Source organism: Amblyomma americanum, chromosome 11 (assembly GCF_052857255.1).
Source record: "Amblyomma americanum isolate KBUSLIRL-KWMA chromosome 11, ASM5285725v1, whole genome shotgun sequence".
In the NCBI taxonomy this organism is placed as follows: Eukaryota; Metazoa; Arthropoda; class Arachnida; order Ixodida; family Ixodidae; genus Amblyomma; species Amblyomma americanum.
In genome coordinates this window covers 35,962,496-35,985,483 of record NC_135507.1, presented here as the reverse complement: position 1 = coordinate 35,985,483, position 22,988 = coordinate 35,962,496, and the positions used below count along the sequence as shown (strand labels likewise).

General features: G+C 45.3%; 1 protein-coding gene across 22 annotated transcripts in view; it reads left to right on the top strand.

The window, feature by feature from the left end:
- LOC144110768 (uncharacterized) overlaps positions 1–22,631 on the top strand; it is a 193,919-nt gene extending 171,288 nt beyond the window's left edge. For 11 of the 22 annotated variants that reach the window (XM_077643855.1, XM_077643853.1, XM_077643851.1 and 8 more), the window contains 7 exons: positions 8,180–8,330; positions 10,104–10,203; positions 11,195–11,341; positions 12,431–12,632; positions 13,446–14,236; positions 18,249–18,385; positions 21,055–22,631. In XM_077643855.1, the coding sequence (XP_077499981.1) occupies positions 8,180–8,330; positions 10,104–10,203; positions 11,195–11,341; positions 12,431–12,632; positions 13,446–14,236; positions 18,249–18,385; positions 21,055–21,262 (1,736 nt within the window). In that variant the 3' untranslated portion in view covers positions 21,263–22,631. Of the gene's footprint in view, positions 1–8,179; positions 8,331–10,103; positions 10,204–11,194; positions 11,342–12,430; positions 12,633–13,445; positions 14,237–17,036; positions 18,131–18,248; positions 18,386–21,054 lie in introns of those variants that run through there. The other 11 variants (XM_077643866.1, XM_077643865.1, XM_077643861.1 and 8 more) reach the window with 1 other exon arrangement.
- The last annotated feature ends 357 nt before the right edge of the window (positions 22,632–22,988 follow it).

Genomic DNA, 22,988 nt, shown 5'->3' with positions numbered 1-22,988 from the left:
GGATTCTCTTCTACGGCGACAGCTGTTAGCGGTGCTTCTCTTGGCATCTGCGCCGGTGTCGCGCGAGTGATGGGTATTGTTTGTCTGTAATAGGGGTAATGTTGGTTATACGGGTAATGTTTGTTGGTTAATAGGGTTAGTGGTTTTTAGTTAATAAGGGTAGGGTTTGATGGTTAGTCAGAAGTAACATTTGGTGGGTGGCAAGAAGGGGGTAACGTTTGAGAGTTGGCAAGAAGGAAGTTAGGTTAGAAAGTTGGCCAGAAGGAGGTTACGTTTGAGACTTGGCAAGAAGGTTATGTTTGAGACTTGGCAAGAAGGAGGTTACGTTTGAGACTTGGCAAGAAGGAGGTTACGTTTGAGACTTGGCAAGAAAGAGGTTACGTTTGAGACTTGGCAAGAGAAAGGTTACGTTTGAGACTTGGCAAGAAGGAGGTTACGTTTGAGGGTTGGCAAGAGGGGGTTAACATTTGAGAGTTAGCAAGAAGGAGGTTACGTTAGAGAGTTGGCGAGAAGGTTACGTTAGAGGCTTGGCAAAAAGGGGGTTACGTTAGAGGGTTGGCAAGAAGGCGGTTACGTTTGAGAGTTCGCAAGAAGGGAGTAACGTTCGAGAGATGCATGATAAGAAGGGGGACGACCTTCCTCTCTTTTAGCCTCCTTGAATTTCGGTAATCTTGCATGTCTGGCATATAAACTCCATTCTGCATTCACTGAAAGCCAGACTTGTCACATCCGTCTTGACGCTGTTACGCGTGCGTAAGCTTTGTTCGAAGAACCGGAATAAAGTTTTATTACTGCCCCAGACGTTTGCATAGCGATAGAGCTTGCTATAGGAAGTCCTTCAAGTCCAGGGCTGATAAGTGGGACTTTCCGTGCGAAGCGCGTAATTGAACAGGCATAGTCGCTGTTCCGTTCGGCGTTCTTTGTCCTATTTATATAACCCGCTCTGATTCGAGGTTGCAGCGGCGTTTAGGCGCTCTCCAGTCAGGCACAAAGCAGCAGCAGTATAGTGACATACGTAATGTGGTCGCAAGGTTGTTTGTTCTATATATGTGTGCGCCTATACTGGTTCTTGCAGCGAACCATTTCCAGGCAGTCGCCTCCGGCTAGAATCAGACTTAGCGAGCGAGTGCTCACGTAATCTCGAAATTCCGGCCCGAAACTGCGTCCAGCCGACGGTGCAACACGCAGTTGCGTAATCAATCAGCTGTACCAATTAGTAATTGTCTTCGGCCTTGACAAGGGCAGCACCGAGCAGCTCCCGCGTTTTGTTCGAGTCGGCAACTTCCCCGACAACATGTACGAAAAGATCTTGCAGTCGATCGGCGCTATTCCGTATCGAAAGCCGAGCCCCGGCGCCACGGCGTCGCGAGGGGCGAATTCCTTCCGTCCTATACAGCTACTGTACGCCTGCTTTCTTTTTGTTCACGTTCGCCTTTTAATTTTTTTTTTTTGTGTTTGGGTTAGCGCCAAAGCCGCGAATTGAGACCATCGAGCGCTCTGCTGTCGCTGTTGTGCGTAGGACGCGTGCGGAGGCAACTGAGGGTCGGCGGAAAATTTTATCGCGCTTTCTCGATTCGAGCGCTCTTGGTCGAATAAGCCTGCGTTGAGCCCGCGTTTATTGGGAGTTCTCGCAACTCGCTGCGGGATTCCGGCGACAGTTGTTAGATAATGGAAGCAGGTTCTCGCCGCCTGTTTTTCCCCCCGAGGCTCTTATCGTCGTGAAGTACGGCCTTTAAGCCTTAATTATAGATAATTTTGCTTGTTACCTTATCACAACTGGGTTTCTAGTTTCTTCGAATACGATTCGCTTTCGAATTGAAATGCGGCGGCGCGGGGCTCCGCCCGATGTCTTTCGCTTCGCTCCGAGGCGTCGACGACGGAGCTGTTTTCTTCAGGCGTCTTCGTGGCTTGAAATGTCAGTCGGTTTGCTTTTGCTCCTGATATCTTGGGTGTCTTGTTCAATCTTATCCCGTATGCTGGCTCAGCGTATACGCCGCCCGGTTTCTTTTGAAGTGTCAAGGCTCCGAGTCGTTGTAAAGACCGAAGTCTTGAAAGAGCCGCTTACTATTTTCTTTTGACCTTTCCCACCTCGTCGCCATATGGAATTCGCGCACGCATGGTATACGGCAGAGGGCGCTGCACAATGACGGGGCTGGGGAATTGCGACTGTAGCGGTGTGACTTGTGACTGGAGGGGTGACTTGTGACTGGAGGGGTGACTTGTGACTGGAGGGGTGACTTGCGACTGTAGCGGTGTGACTTGCGACTGTAGCGGTGTGACTTGCGACTGTAGCGGTGTGACTTGCGACTTGGGGAGGTGGGAACTTGCGACTTGGGGAGGTGGGAACTTGCGACTTGGGGAGGTGGGAACGTGCGACTTGGGGAGGTGGGAAGGTGCGACTTGGGGAGGTGGGAAGGTGCGACTTGGGGAGGTGGGAAGGTGCGACTTGGGGAGGTGGGAAGGTGCGACTTGGGGAGGTGGGAAGGTGCGACTTGGGGAGGTGGGAAGGTGCGACTTGGGGAGGTGGGAAGGTGCGACTTGGGGAGGTGGGAACGTGCGACTTGGGGGATTTATACTGGGGTCTTGCCACCAGTACAACTGACTACCAGCTCCCGTCCCTGGTCGCCACTCTTCCGTTTCGGCGCAGTTTCTTGTGCGTAGATGGAAACAACTAGGCCAAAAGCGCGCCTTTAATGGCGTCATGTACTACTCGTCAAAAATTCCGGCCAACATGGGCTCCTTCGCAGCACCCAGAATGCACGGTGCTAGCTAAAGGAGCAGCGCCTATTAATTGTCCTCATTTGCCTTGCACTGTACGAAACACCTGTGGGCGTTGTCTGTCTTCAGACTGCGAGGAGTCCTAATTATATGCGCCCAGAATTTGCGAGCCCCCTGTTTTCGTTTCTCGTGTTTACATTCCCGATTAATTAAGTAGTCTGTGGAAAACTGCAAGGCCATATCAGTCCATCCTGTAGTATGCTTAGCTGGTAATGCCGCACTCTATAACTAACCTATCTGTTCAGTAGCGCAGTTTTTCGACCGCGTTACGTTAGTCGCACGCGGTTCAAAACCACGCTCTGCTCATAGCGAAGCCAACCGAGCGCAAATTCTGGACGCAATTTCGACCACCATTTACTAGTTTGCTGGAGCAAATATAAGCTTGCCTCGGGCTTGGCGACTAGTTTTTCTCCGCGAACTGCGCTTATCTAAGCATCGCTTTGTGTCGCGCTGTGCGCCGCCACTCGATTCGCGAACAGTTTAAGCCATGCCATGCTTGTTTCCATATCCTTATCTCACTGAATGGTGCGAGTGTCGGACACTGCTCAATGCTGAGAGGCGCGCCTTTAATTTCTTTTCTTTTCTTTAAACTTTGCCTTCAAAGTTATACAAGACGTTTGTTCTTTCCACGCGTACACCGTGTTATTAATGAATGCTTCTGCACTGAATGGTGCATTCGGACGTTATCCGGTCCGCATCGTTAGGTGTGTGCTCATGTTTTAACTCACCTATTTCTTTGAGGGTGTGGGAGGTTTTCGCGCCCGAATCGTTGCCTCCAGCGATCATAACGAGGTAAAAATTACTCCCTTTCTGGAGTAAACGTTTTAACCGGCACACGAGGCACTCGACACCCTTTTCAGCTTGTCGGCACTCCCTATACATGAATGCCGGTGACGGGTGTAAATCTGTTGAAAATCATTCGTTTTTGACATCCTCCTGAGGGTTATCAATCCAACTCCCTTTTGTGACGGGTGTAGGCCCTTTGAAAAGCCTTAATTCATGTTTTCCATATTCGCAGGGTCGCTAACAATTGTTGTCGTTTGCTGCCTGGGCTCTCACCTATAACGTTCTACCGCAGTTACCAGCATCGGAGAAAGCGAACGATTCAAATAACAATGCATAGAAAGGGGTAAACTAACCCCGAAAACTGTTCTTAAAATAGAACAACCTGGCTGGCCACTTTCCGGGGTCTGTGAACTTCGTTATAGCACGTACCGGAAAGCACATCACTCGGTTGGAATGCATGATGATCGGGTCGCGCATTCCGCCCAGGTATCCACATTCCTGTATCCGGCGTTGCTCGGGCGTTTTATTCCAGCCTGGCATTCCTCCCTGTTGCTAAAAAAAAAGGGCACATAACCACGGAGGCTCACCACCACCAGTCTCCAGACATCTCCATCGTATCCCCGAGTTGTGGGGCTGGTCAGGGGGTGGGTAATCTTTCATGCCTTGTATACCTACACAAACTGTGCGCAAGTATCGGGCTCCTTCGGGCAAAGCGTCTCGCCCGTGTACGACCAGTACTACTGCTAGGCCTAAAAAGGGGGTGCGGCATTACCCACGCATTACGCCGTCCGCCGGTGGACTTTTTTTCTTCCTTTTTTGACTCCCACGGGCGTTTTACGAGTACGTCGCTTTGCCTCGGGTGATTCACGTCCCCCCCCCCCCCCCCCTCCCCTTCTTTCCCCAAGGCGCATCTATATCGACGTCGCTTCGCCAATAAACGACGCAGCACTGTAGACGCTGCGGTTGGTGTCGTCGGGTCATGTAGTAGTGGTCGGCGCGTCTAATGACGAACACGTTTTTCGTTGGATTACGTGCTGCAGCTATCGCGGCGCTGCGCTGTTTTAGTAATGTGGGTTGTGAATATGGCTTCCTTTTCGCGTACGCTTTAGCGGGGGCTCCCCCTTTCTTTATCGCGTGGAGGGCCGGGCTCATTATCGCAGACTGGTGGCCTATATGAGGGGGGTGCGCCATGAATGGTGAAGATGTGGAGCACGTATTTTCTTTCATATGCCGTGGGACCTTGCAGTTACTGCGTATTCTTGGAGACTTGCGCGAGGTGTTACGCTATGAGTTCGTGGGAAGTTGTGTAACGGGGCAGATACGTTCGCGAATCGCACGCTGTGTATTCTGCGACTTAGGAGAGCAGACAGTTGGGCGAGTTGGTTGAAATGCATACTGAAGAAGTTGGCGCGGAAAAACGAGGACAAGCGAGACAAACAAAGACGAGCGCTACTCACGCGGGAGCTCATGGAAGCCTTTCATATGCGCATCAGTGGCGATAAGTGCATTAGTCAGACTTCCGTCCGCTTCTCTGATAGGGAGTATCTGTTCCTAACCAAATCATTGGAATTCACGGGGTAACTTGTGGTATTCATGACGTTTGTTTGTTTTTGTTGTTGTTGGTTTCACTATTTATTCGAGCATTGTCTGGAATAAACCTTCAGTTGTGAGTAGCGCTCGTCTTTGTTTGTCTCGCTTGTCCTCGTTTTTCCGCGCCAACTTCTTCAGTATGTATTCTGCGACGCTTTGAGGTATTCTGCATGCATGCTGACTCGCTGTAGACCAACGGTGAAATCGCCTTGGATGTCCCGACTATGGCCACGAGTTTACATTGACGAATTAGTTCTTACTTTCATTCTTGATGCGCGCACTTGTGTACACGAGTTTCGTGTGCTACGGGCTCTCTCGAGGCTCGGGAGGTCAAAAACTAACACTTCATGACCCCATGCGTTTCAGAATTATTTCAGAACAAGATAGCCAAATGTCTTTCTGGAAAATTTTGTTTGGATTCTATGACTCAAGTTTGTAACATTCTAAACTCGAACGTATGTTCAGATTTCTACAAATTGTAAGACGACAGCGTTTGTTTGTGCGTTTTGCGTGGCGTGATACAACTCAAGCACGAAGGTTTTTCCCTGTCAAACGACCCCCTCTCAGCCAATGGCGTCGGCCTGTTCTCATGACCGTGCTAGCGTGACAGCGCAGGGAGGCGACTATCTCCTTTCATCTGCTACTCAAAATTCGTTCTTGAGTCCTATTCGACTATAGCTTAAGAGAACTTCTTGTTCTGCTATTGGTAATTGAGGCGCTCTGTCCCGTTCTCTTCTCTCTCTCTCTCTCTCTCTCTCTCTCGTGTGTGTGTGTGTGTGTGTGTGTGTGTGTGTGTGTGTGTGTGTGTGTGTGTGTGTGTGTGTGTGTTTGTGTGTGGCGCGCCTTTAAAGTACAATGATCGACTGTAGCCCTTTTTTTCCCTGAACTTTTTGTTCCCTCTCGTTAATGTTCACTGAGGGTATATCGTGCATCTCTACAGTAGCGAATAATTCTTCTCACAACGTTCCGGCTGTCTTGCCGTGGCTAGATGTTTTTATCCTCACATAATTCAAAACACGTGCTACGATTTGCAGTGTGCTTGACGCACGCCCACTTGCAACATTCCAGCGAGCTACACGGCGATACACAGGGAGCCTTTTTTTTTTATAGGCCCATAGTTTCTCTCGTGGTATGATTGAAACTCTCTGCCGCTGACAATCTGGCCGCCATTTTGGTCCTCCGTCAGGCTTAATTGCACAGCCCCCACTCGTGCAGCTTCTGCGAGCCGCCGTGTCTGGTCTGCGTCGCGCTCGCGACAGCTCCAGGCGGCCCGCCGCTAAATGGGCGAGCCGTCGTGACAGCACGCACGTGTTTGTTCAACGCTGACTCACCGGGCCGGAATGCACTGGGCTGCCTTCTCCGATGCACGCGTGGTGGGCTGACGCGGGCGCACTCCGGCCTCCGGCTGTGCGTTACGAGCTTTGAACGTAACGCGAGCAACTAGACGAATTCCTGCTTCTCGTACGTTCGCGGGTTGTCCTCGGCGGTTGCTTTCGTGGGCCAGATATGTTCCACTAATGAATTCTTGATCCATCTCTTTTTTTCGCGTCTCGATCGATCGAGACATCTTAGGGTAAGGCTCGGAGTACTTTTCTGGTACACTTTCAGGGCAATACAGTAGCCACATCAGGAGCAAAACTATAGAATAAAGATCAGATGCAGCAGCTGTATATTTCGTTTCGTTCGAGTTTTCTTTGTGGTAAAATCTGGTTGCATGAAATGTGGACACTTTCTGCAGGCATTTTTGACTGTGTATTGTCGCTAGTTCAGCCTTTCTAGCAAACAGGCGTGTTTTTCCTTTGTAGCATCTTAAGGGCTGTGTGTGTGTGTGTGTGTGGGTTATTGAAAGAGGCTTCTTTCTCCTTTTCATTGGCTGTATTCAGCTCAACAGTGGCATTTGCATAATGGAATATGCCACTTCTTGGATGATTAACGGGATACTGTAGTCTCCTTTACAGGGCGGCCGTAAATCTGCATCAGTATAGCGGTTTGTGCCCGAGGAAAAAAATTCATTCTTGTGGGAAGTTTCTAATGTTAACTGCGGCCATACATCTTTAAGGTATTGCACCAAGCGTCTCTAATGCTAACCTTTTGCCTTCCTGTGTAGCTTACTTTCAGACATATGCGTCAGCGCAACCAACTTAGTTTTTTCCCGTGTCTGGGACTACGGGTGCAACCTTTGTTTCAATTTCTTGCCACCACTATCAAAGCTGATGTGTGGTTTAGGCTTCAGATTGTTCTCATCAGATCAGTTTAGGTTCAAACTCATTTTGACAGAAATCTCCTCAAGGGATTTGCTAGAACGTTACAGTTCAGTTTTGCAGCTGAATTTTCTTCTGAATATGTATTTGCTTCAACAGCTTGATCAGAGGTCATGCCGTGTCACTGCTCACACCTTTAGAAGACTGTTTAATAGAGGGATAATTAGTGGCCTCCCGGTGGGCTTGAGATTCGAACCACTGCGCCTTCCACATACCTCCCACGAGGTCATCACTGAAGTCCTTAGTTGAACCATGTTACAGAGAACATAGAGAATTGTAGAACATCATGTAACCAAAAATCGTATCGTAAAATTTCATCACACATGCAAGAGCAACACAATTTAGTCAAGTGACAGCAGCGAGACCTTCAAATTTTTAGGGCCATTTTAGATTTTGAAACAGGGAAAATATAGACAACAGTTTATGGATATGTTTGTATATTGTGGTTCTTTTGTATTGCTTTGTTCATCATAAAAAATACTCTCATCAAGTAAGGGCATTGGTAATACTGCAGCAAGAATTGCTGTAACATATCTATACCTGTCTTCTGGGGTTTCTGTAATGACTATTTATCTGAACTTAAATGCAGGACTGTACTGTTTAGAAGTCGTGTTGTTGTCAAGTGCACATATAGGTATGCTGTGTAGCAGTTCTTTGCTTGAGCAGGACTTTCTTACTCACGTCAAGTAATGCCTTGTATTCTTACCTGGCAAACTTGCTCCCATTTATTTAATGACAATATTGTTTTTTTTTCTGTTTCTCAGGTGACACAAAGACGGATGATGGCCTTCAGAACATCAACTTGGACCTCGGAAACATCAGGCAGCGGTTCGAGTCACCGCAGGAGTCGATACCATCAGTTGCTGACAGGTCTGCACTGGGACGATCGGAGAGCCTGCTCCAGAGGCTAGAGAAGTGAGTTAGCATACTGTGCTTTTCGAGCAGGCGCTTGCAAATCTACTGTATAGCATAACCCAGTCATTTCACAAAATGTGGCAAAATTTTATTATAAGAATAATCAGTGGCAAGACATGCTCAGTGTGCACGTACCACTGATGTGCCTTGCCAACTGTACCTATATATTCATGAGGCCAAGGACAGCTGCATTTTTTTTTACTTTTCCAATTATATATGTGTCGCAAGCAGTCTTTGCAAGACCTAATTTGACCAAGCCTTCATTTTTGCATGACCAGTAATGCCTCTTAAAGCATCGTATGAAAAGTCTCTAGAAAACTGCAAGACCCATTACCATACAAAGAAAGTTGGTTAGTGCTCTGCATATTTTTGCGACCCATTTTAGATAATGGGATTTAAATACTCATTGTGCACCAGTATATCGGTACTGGGTGTGACTAAACACATTGTTTTGAAATGTACTCGGGCCAGTGCCTACCTAATGTTTGGTGAATTTAGCACACATTCTTTCCCCTGGCACCTCATTCAGAACAACTGAAGTATACTTTTTGGAACACCAAACTATATCTAACTTAAGCACATCACACAAATAATGTGAATTTATAATGACATGTTTGTGTAGCACCTCTGAATTGTAATTAGTAGGGTGACCTAATCAATACACGAGATGATGGTCCAGAGTGCCAATACAGTTTTATCACATAAGAAAAAAGCAAAAAATACTTATCTGTTCATTCAGGGATACTTAAATTTCTCCCGAGAGAGGGAAGTGGTTTACTTATCTAGGAAACTGCCAAATTCAGTTTTGCAGAACCTATTCTCATATTTGCAAATGACATTAACTGAAACACCATTCTCAGTGAACCTGCTATTTATTGGGTCTTTCTTATTACTTTTGAAAGATTGGTAATTGCATTGAGGCCTCCAGTGAGTTCTATAATATCCAACTGTTTCATAACTTATATCTCACTTGAAGCATCAATTTATTGACTTGCTTTGTGCTGATTTTTTATTGTGCCGACATCCCATTCTTTAGTCTTCTGTTTTCAAAGAAACCATTTACATTGGTCCTGGCATAAATTGTTCACAGTAAGGGAGAAGCAGCTTTCGTCTCTGCACAAAGGACGCAGTCAGATTTTATAGACGGTTATGTCCCACTTTGCTCCAAAAACTTTTTGAACTTGATGCTGTGCTCCATTTTTCTATACCTCATATTTAGTTCCTACAGTAGTCTGCTTTCAAAATGTTGTTGCAGTTTTGCTTTGTGCACATAATCTGAATTTTTCTTGGCACATAAATTGGTCAAGTGCCTTTGTACAGTGAACTATTCGAGAAAATTTCTCCATAGGTCATTTTGTATTGGTAAAAACTTGCGAAAGTGAGTGTTCATAAACCAGCTTTTACTATGCAACCCCTAAAGTATATTTTACACCGAAGCATAACATCAAAGTTAACATTTGCATTGAATTTTTTTCCCAAAATTTGAGGAATCCTTTCTTTTAGAAACTATTTCAAGAAAAATATCAGTGTGCCAGTAGTGTGTTAGGTGGCAGTGTTGTTAACAGGACTACAAAATCGACTATACTTCAAGATGCACCTCAAGGCACCAGGTATAGGGTATTATTACTTCGTACAAGAGCACGTATTTGGACACTCTGCTGATGCTGACAGTTATGCTGTCTGAATGAAGCCAGGTGCAAATCAGTAGAGTGGCTTGTGCCACTTGGTTCAGCCTGGCTCAACTGCATCTCAGACTCAACCTGCACCTTACAGATACCAGTCAGTTGCTGCTGGAGAAAGGAATGGAGATGCCCATTCAGAGAGCGAAGACGAGGATCCATCTGTTGTGAAGGAGACGAAGGCAAAGGAGAAGGTAAGGCGATTTCACCTGCTGTCACCTTTTAGCCAGGTGCCAGTCATATTTGACACCTTCAGTGCAATTCCATGGAAACTGTGGCACATTTGGGAACAGCTGCTGGCAGTTTTCATACTACACATAGCCGAGTCATGGAAAAGTACGAATTTTTAGTTGGGTGACATAATGACTTTTAAGGCAGCCGTGAGATGGTGGGCATAAACAAGTGTCAAAGAAATGATGCCACAGCAGATGTTACTGTCAATTCTTGGGGGCTGCATCCTGTATTTTTCTTTAGAAATATGTTGAATTTCAGTTTAGCAATTTTTCCCAGGTCCTACAGTGAGCAGTTTTTGGTGGTTAGGGCATGAAAGTTTTTGCTATCTGGAAATTCTCTGTCTCAAGGAATGAGCTTTAAAGGGACACTGAGGAGAACTCTATCGTATTTTTTTTTGTTAGCAAAATCTGATAGTTCGTCATTTCATGACTTTGTTGCCGCTTGACCGGGCGCGAAAGATGCAGTTATTTCAAAGAAATTTGGATTCGAAGATGAAAGTTTTTCCCGCCGCTCTGATTCAAACTCAGGGAACTCTTATGACGCCACGGCAACTCTTATGACGTCTCAGAACGGAGTGACGTGAAACGTGACGTAAACGCAGACTCCGTGATTTCTGACGGCTAGCGGTGCGGTGCGCAAACCTTCCTTTGCCAGCCTCAGAGATTCGTGGCTTCCATGAAGTAAGGAAAATTCCTCCAAGGTGGCGCCTCTTGTCCTAGGAAGTCATCACGCTTGTACTTGCGAGATTGGCCTGTGGCGGCGGCACCTGTATTTTGGTTCTTGCTATTTTCTACATTACAAGAGCTTTGTTTTCAGCGAGAGTGGCGTTTTTGTGATCAGGAGCCTGCTATTCTATCGATATAAGCCAACTTCAATTTCTCCTCAGTGTCCCTTGAACTCTGCTCATCATGAGTAATATTCTAAAGTGGTGGTACTGTACTGTGGTCTTAGGTGGTGTATGAAGGACTGTCATCGCTCAAGAGCCAGTGGGAGAGTGGCACAGTCAACAGCCACCAGGACAGGGCAGAGGAGACGAAGGAGGAGTTGGCCAAGCTGCGCAAGAAAATGTGCTTGGGCCGTTCAGAGTCTATGCGCCAGGTGAGAGCTCTGCCATGGTCTTGCTGTTGCAGTTCCTTACCTTTTGTATGCTCATATTTGTGTGACTACTTTTATTCCAGTTTCATAAGAATATTTCCTGTCTAGCTGTTTATTAGAACTTTAGTAGCAGAAACCTGGGAGGGAGAAGTGGATTTTTTAGTTCACGGATGGGTTGTGATTGTGCTTATGCCTGCGTACCTGTTGAACTGTTTACTTGATACATTTACAGCAAAACAAGGTGCCAAAGAAATGGGGAAGACCAGGGTGGTAGTGTTTGTCAGTATCCATGCATATCTGCTCACGAGTATTTTCTAGATCACTGCTGACCTTGCTTTGAACACCCCACTGGAGTAAAAAACTTCTCAAACTTAAATTCAGACAAATCAGGTATGCTTGCTGAGAGAACTGCTTTAGCATTATTGTCAGTGCTTCCGAGCTATGTCACTACCATTGCCATTTTACAGCAGTAGCTGTTACTTTCTCCAGCTCCATGGGTAGCAGTGCAGTTGTCCACTTACAAATAGACCTCTCTTTTCCTGAAGCTTTCAGATTCATCTCTTCTCATGTATGGGTCTCAAAACCTGCATAAAGTTAACCAGGTGAAACCAGATGACAACCAAAGCTGCTAGCAGTGACAGATAGGATGCAGTGGCTGTGGGGAACCCAGGTTGCCAGTCTTTCCACTACCACCCATAAACACCACATCCCATCCTCTTTGCTTTCTTGGCTCTCTCTATTGCCCTGCCACTCCCCTAACTAAACCTGGTTTTCTTAAATTTCTTCCTTGCAGTGCACCAGATCATGCTGACCTTTCACATGACTGACTCGTGCCTGTCCTATGATTTTTTTTTTCATGGTTGCCTGCATATTTACCATTGTCTCCTTGTAAAATTCATTGCAAATGCTTAAAAAAGTGCATTTCTTGATTACTTTCACCTTTTATCTGAAATAGAACAGAGCTGAACCAGCTGATACAACCTCCAGTGATAAGTGTAGCTCAAGCCTGGCTGTTAAAGGCTGACAGAATAAAGCTGTATTAGTGCTTCTTTATTACTGTACATGGTTATTGAGAGTTAAATCGGATTTCAGGTGTACCAAAAGGCCGTGGAGGATGCCAACCGTGTCCAGGCAGGGCGGGCTGAACAGATCAGCGTCGAGGGCCAGGAAGCCCGTGCCACCTCCATCAAGGAAAAGTTTGAGGCCGGTGTGGTGATCCAAGAGACCGAGGCCGAGAAGATTGAGCGTCTCCAGCGCGAGAAGGAGGAGGAGCTCAGTGTTTTCAACGAGACCGGTGAGGAGCACAGTGCTTGAGCATATTGATTGGGAAAGTAGTTTCGGTTTGCGTGCATGTGAACTCATTGTATGATGAAAAAGAATTTCTGGGGAGCATATCTCTGGTTGAAAAAATTTATTCTGATCTGAGATTCTGAACATTGTGCAGATTTTCAGATTATAGCAATCTCTCTGAAATGGCGTAGGTTTTGGCGTGATGGAAATAAATTAGTCAGTTTAAAGCAGAACTATCTTAATTCGAAGGTGGACCTGAATGAACTAGTTTGGCAGGCTCTGTTCATTCATTTTTAAAATTATTACTGTGGGAAATTGCATTATGCCCATTTCAATACAAAGGCCAAATTTTTAATGTACATGTAATTCTTCCACTGCATTTTCTTGCCTCTTGCAAGTGCTACAGAACTGACAGTTTTGCAGCTCTTTGGAAACAGTTTTTAGCTATGATCGTGATGAAATTAACCGTAGATGCAGTAAAGAAAGGTCTATTTTATGTTGAGTAGCGTCCACCTCTGAATGTTTGAGCAGAGCATTGATAAAGTAACAAAATTATTAATCACTTTGTATGGTTTGCTGTTGAGCATAGAGGTGGGGAGCTTTATCTACATGGGTATAATGCACCTGTGGAGGAACTGGTCATGCATGTAGGCGTGCATAAAAAACATAGGTGATGCAGAATAGAAGCTCAACCTTTTGCAGCTTCTGTTGTAGTCTAAGGGGCCACTCAAACGTAAATATGTACTCAGTTAGTTTGTGCATTTTTATGATGCTTACTAATGGCTCCTTTCCCTCCTGTCTTTTCCTTTTCCTGCAGGGATCGCCCATGAGGCCAAGAACATTTTCAAACAGCTTGACGCTGAGGTGGCTCGGCAGTCTGGAGCTCCCACATCATTGGCCCGCTCCCCTAGCAACCGCTGGAATGTTCCACGGCCTCAGAATGCAGTCTCGCCAGGCGAAGTCGTCCGCGCCAGTGACCCTGTCCGGGAGCCTGAAGTAGCGACAACGGAGGTGTCAGAGCGCTTCAAGTTCTTTGAGAACTTCAAGGAGGAGACGAAAGAACGCAAGCGCTTTGAGATGACACCGCCCCGTGATACCGGCAAGGAAGCCTCGCCAGAGTTCCAGGTTCAGCGTGACCCCAATGTAGTCCGTGCTGCCGATCCAGCCGAGGAAGTCATCATCACAGACACCGCACGACGCATGCGCGAGCGGTTCCGCGAGCTCGAAGAAAACGCGAGCCGCGAGGAGCTGCCTCAGGGTCCCAAGCCGCTGAAGAGGATCACGCCTCCCCGCGAGTACACACGAGACAACGCGCACGAGGCGTCGCCCGAGGTCCAACGCGATCCTGACGTCGTACAGTGTTCGTACCGGGTCGAAGATGACATTGTGATCGAGGCAGACCGTGCTAAGAGCATGCGAGCACGCTTTGAGAACTGGGATGCCGAACGCGTGGCACGCGAGAACCGGCGGAATGGAGAGAACGCAGATGAGGAATGCCTGCCCATGGCTGACACTGCAAAGACCTTGAAAGCCAAGTTCGAGGCCATCCGGGACGAGTCCGAGCGCCAGGAGGCACAGAGGCCCAAGCCTAAGGTCAACAGATTTGTGGTGAGTGGGTGCACTCATACTTTTTTTCTTTCTTCGCACTACTTGTTCGTGTGCTGCGTTGGATGCTGGAATGCTGGAATGGCTAAGCTGCACCTCACTGTCTAATTACAGTACTGGCTCACTTGTTCAAAAGGTGGTCATCAAATTCCAAATTGTTTTACTATTTGTAGTTGTTGTTGTGAATTTGGAACAGTAGTGGGTGTCAACAGGCTAGTCTTGCTTCACCATATCTGGAGTGACTCCAAGCTAAAATTTTCAGCAAGTGCTTAAATGATGGCATATACAAGTTTACATATTGTGCACTTCAAGCACGTACGCTCATCTTTTTTTTTATTTTTGCACAAGTGGTGATCATGCAGTTTGCCATAGCACAAGGCGCAGATTTTAAACGGACACTGATAACGAACCTAAGCCTGCGTTCTACCGACAGAGGCCACTTTCATTGTAAATGCAGTTTTATAAACTAGAAGAGGCTGAAAATGCAGGTGTCGCCATCAGCACCTAGTTTTGCAAATAGGTTGATGTTCATCAACTCTACGATACGCTGCCATTCACTTCAAAATGGCAATCGAGTCCTTTCTAGTGTAGACTTCATAAATTTGAATCACGTGGCGACAAAATATTTAAATGCAGTTTTCTCAGTAATAAATGCTTGTCCAGCAGCAAAAGATGCATCACCATGCACAGAGAGAATGATAGAATCAATTTTACTCGGAGAAAAACTTGGATGGAGTTGTTCTCAGTGGCCAGATGCGCTAGATAGCTGCATATGTAAATGGCCTAGTAGGTTTTGTGGAGTGGACAAAAATCTGTTTAGTTGCCTTTGCACAACCTTTATCTTCTTTAAAGAATGATTGATTGAAAGTGTGTACTATCATACTATAATTGTAAAAATTATCCTGGGCTGCACACACTCTTTGTGCACAGTAAGTAGTACGCCACATCTTGTGTACAGAATGCATGCCACATTCAGCTTTTCGCTAAATTTTTTAGGTGTAGAGGGATAAAGGGCAAATTTCAAAGTGCTTCAATCTTGTCATTGCTGCAAGTTTTTATGCTGTGTTCATATTTTGAGAACCTGGCCTCTGGTGTCCACTGCTTTTAACCTTGTTACGGCTAAAGTGACCAGTGACTACTACTTGCAGGTGTTTGCTCAAATACTAACATCAAAGCACGTTGGAACACCAATATGGTACTAGCATGTTTGTGCTGTGATGGAACTTAGCACTATATTTTCATTTTAAATTTAAATGTCAAAAGAACTGTTGCACCTGCGAGAGGGAGAGAAATTTAATGAAAGGAAAGGTGGAGAGAATATTTAGTCACCTTCGTGCAGAGCTTTAGCAGCTAGGCCAAATTTTCATGTCACTTGTAACATTGTGAAATTTGTGAAGAAAACTGCTTCCTGTTTGCAGGTGAATAGATTCAATAACTTCAAGGGGAGCAGTAGTAACACCATGATAAAAAAGATGGTGTCTAAAGTTAATTTCTGAAACAGAGAGGTCAGTTTATTGCCACCTATTTTCAGTGTCCTTATGCTTTCAGTACTAACAATTTCATACCAAGGTATACGGTAGCGCTGGCCATACTGTTGGGTGCCCATTGAGCAGATGTTACAAGCAAACTGCATGCTAGGCTATTTATTTGTATTTTCAGGCTTGAGAGCTGCTTGGTGTTATTCATTTTGTCATGTGCTTCTGCAAAACAGGGCACTGTTAATGCTTTTGTTGCTAATGGCGGCAACACTTGTCGTCGGTTCCTTCTTTGCTTCTATGGCTGTCACTTTTGTTTTATACAGCATGGTGTATCAAAGCATCAATGTCTTGTATCGATAGTGTTTTTTGCCACTTTTTTCTAAAAAAAAAGCGCCTCAGAACATCACTGATTGGACTTCTGTTCTGCTGTTGTACTTGCTGAGCTTTTTTTTTCTTATTGACAGGATGCGTTGTGATCTGATGAGTCTGTCGATGACTGAACAGTAGAGATGGTCGGCAGTGGCAGATGGCAACATAGATGGAACACGGGGCCTCCACAATGACTGTATTCTTAAAATTATCATGTGCGTGAAAAGCATTGTTCTCACAAATGCGTACAACTATACTTTAACTAGGCAGTCTAGTACCTGTCAGCCACTCCCCGCTGACCGTGTGTGAATGCGTTCTTGGTGTCGCGGCAAGGATTTTTTTCTGCTTCGTGCCCGCAAATGCATTTGCCCTGCTGCTTTGCTGCATGGTTTGGAAGATGTGCAGTTGTGCACTAATTGCCCAAGGAAAAAAAAGAACTGGTGAGTATTCCTTTTCCACACAAGCATGTGCACTAACAAGCATGCAGACTGTGGGCATTGATAAAAACTGCATGTGCAATGTATTGTACAATGCTGAATATTTGCTCGCTCAAAGCAGGAACTCTTGTTTCTCTTTAACAAGGCATGCATAAAGGATCGCATATAGCACTTGTTTCGGAATAGTATGTAAACCAAATGGCCATGATTTTTGTTTTAGGAATATTCGTCACCTATTGTTTTTTATCAGCTTTAACTTTGTCTTCTGGCTATGCATAACTGTACCCACCGTGCCAAATTGGCTATAAAGTTGTTTTATAGCAAGTTTTAAGAAGTAAACAATTTTGTCCGTCAGGTTTCACTTAGATTCATTGACTTTAAGATGCATTGCATCTGCCACACCAAGTCTAAACACATCCTTGGAAGTGGCCATGGCATGGAAGTAAACTGGAAATTTTCTACACGACAAATATTTCACGCAGTCTAAGTTGTAGTCCATTATCTTTTCATATTTTGCAGTGAATGACCTGCAACAGTTCTTTGCAAGATATCCACGGCATGGCGGCGTCAGCACCACAGATCAAAGGATGTTGCCACCGGTTTGAATGAAGATGGTTATTTTTTAAGTCCTGAAAACACACATGTGCGGCGGTCACCAGTCTCTCGCCACCTCAAGTCTGCTACGCAATATCCGTCTTGTGTACATAGTGTGCGTGTGTGTGTCCTTCTAGTGGTGTTGACATATCTCGTGTATCCTGGCCATCCTAGAATCTCTGCGGCGCGACTTTTGTACCGTCTTGTAAAAATTTTTGCCATGAAGATTGTTTTGTGGTCTGGCCATTTTTCAGGAACAGGTTTTTGCCATTCTGCGTTCCAAGAGCCTAGTCTTTGTGGGTTTTTTACGTATTTGTGCTGGTTCTTGCTTTATGTGCACGTTCGCTTACAGCAGCTGCTGTGCATGGATTATTAGCTCCCCACTCTGTTGGATTAGCGCACTGAAGCGCTCAGTCTTTTTTCATTTTTTTCCTTCTGTGGAAGGAGCTTGTGGTTGTTTTTTGCCTACAAGTGTCTGCTGGATCTCTTGCGCACACGCTGATATGCAGATCGGACAGGCCTCTGGGCAGTGTTATGTTCTTAATTTAATATTTGTCTACTTAAGAGCCATACAAGGCTAAGAGCCTTTCCTCCGAGTGACTTCTAAGGGGCCCTACGTCTCTTCCAGTTTTTTGTTGGTACATTTTTATAATCCTTGAATATTTTTAAGACTAACTTTTTTGAGCATACATTTGCAATTCTATTGCGATGAATATTCTTTCAGAAACTTGTACTTGCTGCAATAGGGCAATTTTAAGTATACCATCAGTGATATTGGCCCTCTGCACTGTGTAGCTGCCAATTTTTAGGTGTTTACATTACATTTATTGAATGTTATATTGTGTGATTATGTTGCGTGGAAAAAAATTTTCTAGACTCATTATTTTTTACAGGATTCATATGCAGCAAACTTGCTATCATAAAATTCGGAGAACTTTTTTTTTTTGCTACACGTGCTGATGCAACCTGACTGATGCTGTAGCTTGTTTATAGATCGAATAAACTTTATACGATTCTGATTTGGTTGTCTTTGTTGCTTCATCATTGCTCTCTACTACTCCTGGAAACAAAATTCTTTCAAAATTTCACAACTGCTGTCAGTAGCTCAAACGATGCCTGTCATGCTATTGTTTGCAGGAGTTCCCAGGGACACCGAACTCTGAAGCATGCGCAATATGCAGCAAGAAACTCTACCCCATGGAGCGAATGGAGGTGAGCGGACTGCGGATGCACAAGAACTGCTTTCGCTGCAGCCACTGCAATTGTCATCTCAGGTGAGCGACTCACTTTGGTCATGCAGTTATGCATAGTTTTGTTGGGTACAATAAGGAGCATATTAGCTTAGCTTGGGCCATATCAGCTCCTTCTTTTGTTAGCTACAATTCAAACATCTACTGAGGCCTTACGTGTTTGGCAGTCTGTGTGCATGAGCTGCTTTTGTTTGTAACGAGTCATGTAGCCAGTGATCTAGTAGTAGTTGTACAATGGAGGCACATAGAATATGGGAAATAATTCATAAACTTGCTTTGCATCCCAATATCTACCTTTAACTGCAGCTGTGGTGCAATGGCTACAGCATTATTTTGCCGGTAACAAGGTTAGAGGTGACTAAGTGGTGAATGCTCTCCGCTACTAAACCAGAGGATGCAGGTTCAGTCCTGACTGCAGCAAGTTTCAAACTCGAGATTCGTATGCTCTGTGATGTCAGTGAATGTTAAAGAGCCGTATAATAGGTGATCAAAATGTCTCTAGATCCCGCCACTGCAGCAATTTTCCTTCTTTCACTCCTTCCTTCATCCCGTACTTTACGGTGCTGTTCGGATACCCACAGAGAAGCGAGTCACCTAATCTTTCCGTTCCTCAAAACCAATTTACTTTTTCGCTATGCAGGTTCAGTAGCTGTGAACAGCTGCCAGATTTTTGCAGGAAGTAAAGGCAGGTGCATTGGTATACTGCACTAAGTGCTCATAAAGGACCTCCAAAATACTGTTCTTGTGGCCGTACACGTAGTTTTGAGAGGCACGAATTTGTTCGTAAAATAATGCATTTGTGGAGTACCTCTACATGTATGCAGTACTGGCTGAACTTTGTCTGAGAGGAGCTTACATATAATGACTCATGAATTGGTAGCATGTTTAGAATGAAGCAATGTGTGCAAGAAGTGACCTGCCTTCTATTCTTCCAAGCTGCTGTGTTCTTTGCATTTAACTGCAGCTGTTTTAAACAGCCTGAAGGTACTGCTGTGACTGACTCAAAATTACATGTGCGAAGGAGAAAATCAGCCTGTTGTATAAGCATTAAAATAGACCGACTTGCCTCTGCTTAACTTCCTTGCCATTGAACACTGTTAAGTGCGAGCTGCCGCGATGGCTCAGTAGTTACAGCTCTCGGCTACTGACCCGAAAGACGCAGGTTCAATCCTGGTCACGGCGGTCGAATTTCAATGGAGGAGAAATTCTAGAGACCTATCTCTGTGCGTGTCAGTGCATGTTAAAGAACCCCACGTAGTTGAAATTTGCGGAGTCCTACACTACGGCGTCCCTTATACCCTGAGTCTCTTTGGGACGTTAAACCCCTAAAAACCAAACTGTTGAGCGTGAAATGCGTTTAGCTCCCACTCGGCGACCTGAGGCAAACATCGTCTGAGCCTAAAGAGTCTATCCGAACATTCTAAACTTTTCAGTCGGAACAATGGGCACCAGAAAATAACTCTCACGTACTTTCAGTCCCAAGCTTGATTCAGACCAGTGCTGGCACAAGCGGAACATTCATTTTCCAATGCTCTAGTGAGCGCTGCAGCACATCATAGCGAAAGCACGGAGGGACGCTGCACGGCCTGCCCAGCATGAGAAACAAGTGGCTGAACTCGGTGGCACATAGAGCACCAAAAGCTGTAAAAGAACACAATCATGTTGTCCAGCAAAGGAAAGCAGCTGACTGCAAAGATTTCTGAAGTTGCAGAGGTAGCCAGGGGGGCCAAGCACCACTGACTAGGCCAAAGAGAAGTGGGTGAAGTTCAGCATTGGTGTTCAGCATTGGTCAAATCTTTAGGGAATCACCCAAGGTGGAGTGAATTTGTAACAAGAGAAAAATTGCATGCTCATTGGCATCCATCCAAGCACAGCTGTACAGCTACAAAGGAAAGCTGTGCAGCTTCTACAACTTTGTGTGCGAGATGCTTTGGGCAAAGCATGTGGCATCCTTAATCTGCAGGTAACAAAAAATTTCTGGGCCTCCGTGGTTTCTGCAAGGAAGAATTAAGACTTTTTGGAGCCTAAAAGTACCAGGAGGCTGAAAGTGCAAAGCAGCAGATGCACAAAGAGTGTTGACTTGGAGAAGAAATTGAAGCTTACAGAAGAAAAGAAGTTGGGAACAGTTCTTGCTGAGTTGATTGCTTCCGGTGACGCTTAGGCTGACAAAGCAGAACTTACAAATGCTGTGAGGAGGGTAGCAAAAATAGGTTTGAGGAAAACTTAACGAAAAGGCACAAGAAATAGTCAATCTCAGTGTTAGCTTGAACGAAAGGAAGCTGAACTTTAATGCAAGATGATGCCAAACATAGCTTGTGTGTTTACTTGTAGAAGAAGCTTCTGAAAATGAAAAGTAACATTTTTGATGTGCAGGAAATGTTCCTTTCGTAATTCACTGTGTTCGCTAGTTCTTGAAAATATTAATGGCGAGGTCTTGAATTTTTTAGCTGAGAACTGGCGTGAGCCCTGCCTCTCTAAAATGCATTTTATTCTTACACTCAAAGACGTGGTGGGCTGCAGATTTTTTGGGGGCCTCCAAGTGTGTTTACTTTTATGAACCCCCCTGACGGCAGCAAGGGGTTGGATTGTTCAAGGCATGTAAATGTGCTTTGTGGTTTCTCATGGTAGGGCTTCTTTGCTTTGATTAGTTTTCTCCTTTGTGATTTAATGGTTGCTTGCCACTCCACATGCAGGCTGGAAAGCTACACGATCAGCGGAGGCAAGCTGTACTGCGGACCTCACTTCAAGCAATTTTTCATAGCCAAAGGCAACTACGATGAAGGCTTTGGTCGTGAAAAATGGTCCAGGTCTGCTTCACCCGCCTCTCGGGAAAGCAATGAGGAGTACACAAACGGTGACCGGGATCACATTGGCATCCTCGACCAGCCAGTGATAGCGTAGCTGCCGCCACACCTGCATTCCAGCCACTTTCAGCTGCAGCCGTGCGTCGCCGTTGCCGCCACTTCATTGTGCTCTGATTTTCTCGTTTCCCCCCTTAGCTCTACATACTCAGCATGCTCAATGTAAGATAAATTCTCTCTCCAGCCTGTTCTTTCCTGGTGTACCCTCTTATCTCCTGTGACTTTTATATTGCTACCCGAGCCAGTCGTGGAGGCACTGTCTTTCGGTTGATATGACAGGTTTTCATTTCTTAAGGAGGCCTTCCCGATTAGCAAATGGTCAAGAAAATCTGTGCCCACAAGTCAAGCAATGTGTAGCAGCAGGCAGAAATAAGTGGTGCATGTGGACGAGCATGAGAACAAACTCGACTGGTTGTAGGCAACCAATGGGCACAGTAGTAGAGGGGTGATATACTGAACTGTACGTATTAGTTAGTGTGTGTTCTGATGTCATCAGTTTCCATTAGGTTTTCTCTGATGATAGCAGAGAGGTAGTGCAGCAGAGTGATACAGTATGATTACAGCAAATCTTTTGTCCCTTGGCTTTCATTTTTGTTGACTTTTCCCTGAAATATTGGCTCTCAACATCGTGTTACTCTTATCTGTGCATTTATATTTTTATGTGCGGAGGTTTTGTGCAATTCAGTCCTCTTTATTTTATACATTAGGGGCAAATATCTGTTACGTGGCAGCCCATGTAATTCTGTAGTCAGAGCCCTGCACTATTTGATCCTGCAGTTCACAAAATGTAAGCTTCATCTACTCAAGCAACAGCAGCAAGCTCCAAATTGCAGCTCCATACTACGGTCTTGTGATTTTATATTTTATGCTTTTAGCTGTGACTTAGCACCCGTTAGCACTTCCTCTGTTGTGCAAGTGAAATGCAAGAATAAGCACGAAAAGAAAAGCAAAGAGGAGCTGTGAATATGACCTTAGGTGTGATGCTTAAAGCTGCTTTTACATGTAACTTCAATTTTGTGCAACTCATCACAGCAGAGTCTTTATGATGAGTGCAGGTTTTGTGACATGAGATTCACGCGGCTGAATTATCCTTGCTTCTTTGCCCTATTTAGCTCTGCTGTGCTGCGAACAGTCACTGCAGTTAGTTTGATGTTGCGATGCTAAGTTTGTATATTCTCAGATGAACAAAGGATGCTTAGTGTATTTATGCGGTTGATTCCACTATACCCGATTTTAGTCACTTCATGCTTTTCGAGGCTTTTTGTCTTGTGTTCTTTTTTTTGTCTTCTGTTGCAGTACTATAATGATACTCCTGGATATGACGCGAGCTTGTGTTGACATGCAAGAGCATCATTTGTATATAAAGAAATTTCCTGATGTCCGTGTCAATAAAGTGTTATCTCCGCCGCTCCACGTCCACCACTCAATGTGTGACATCACTTTCATGACGAAGAGTGAAGGGAAGCCAGAACGAGATTGCCGAGTGGATGACCACACGGGCGTACGTGGTTTCGAAGTTCTCGGGATAGAGGCTTGGGTGCGGGAACTTCTGCAGCACAACCTGCAGAGAGACGTGTAAGCAGTGACAGAGCTTCCGGTTGGTGAGTTGCGGAAAGAAAACTGTGCAAGTGCCCTTAAGACCTCAAACGTGTGGAAAACAATAGAGCTGCCGCTTATTCACTGCTGCCTAGCTCCCTCAGTGGTCCAGTGTCATGGCGATGCACAGAATGCGCTTAGCAGAACAGCAGTATAAATTTTTATCCCGC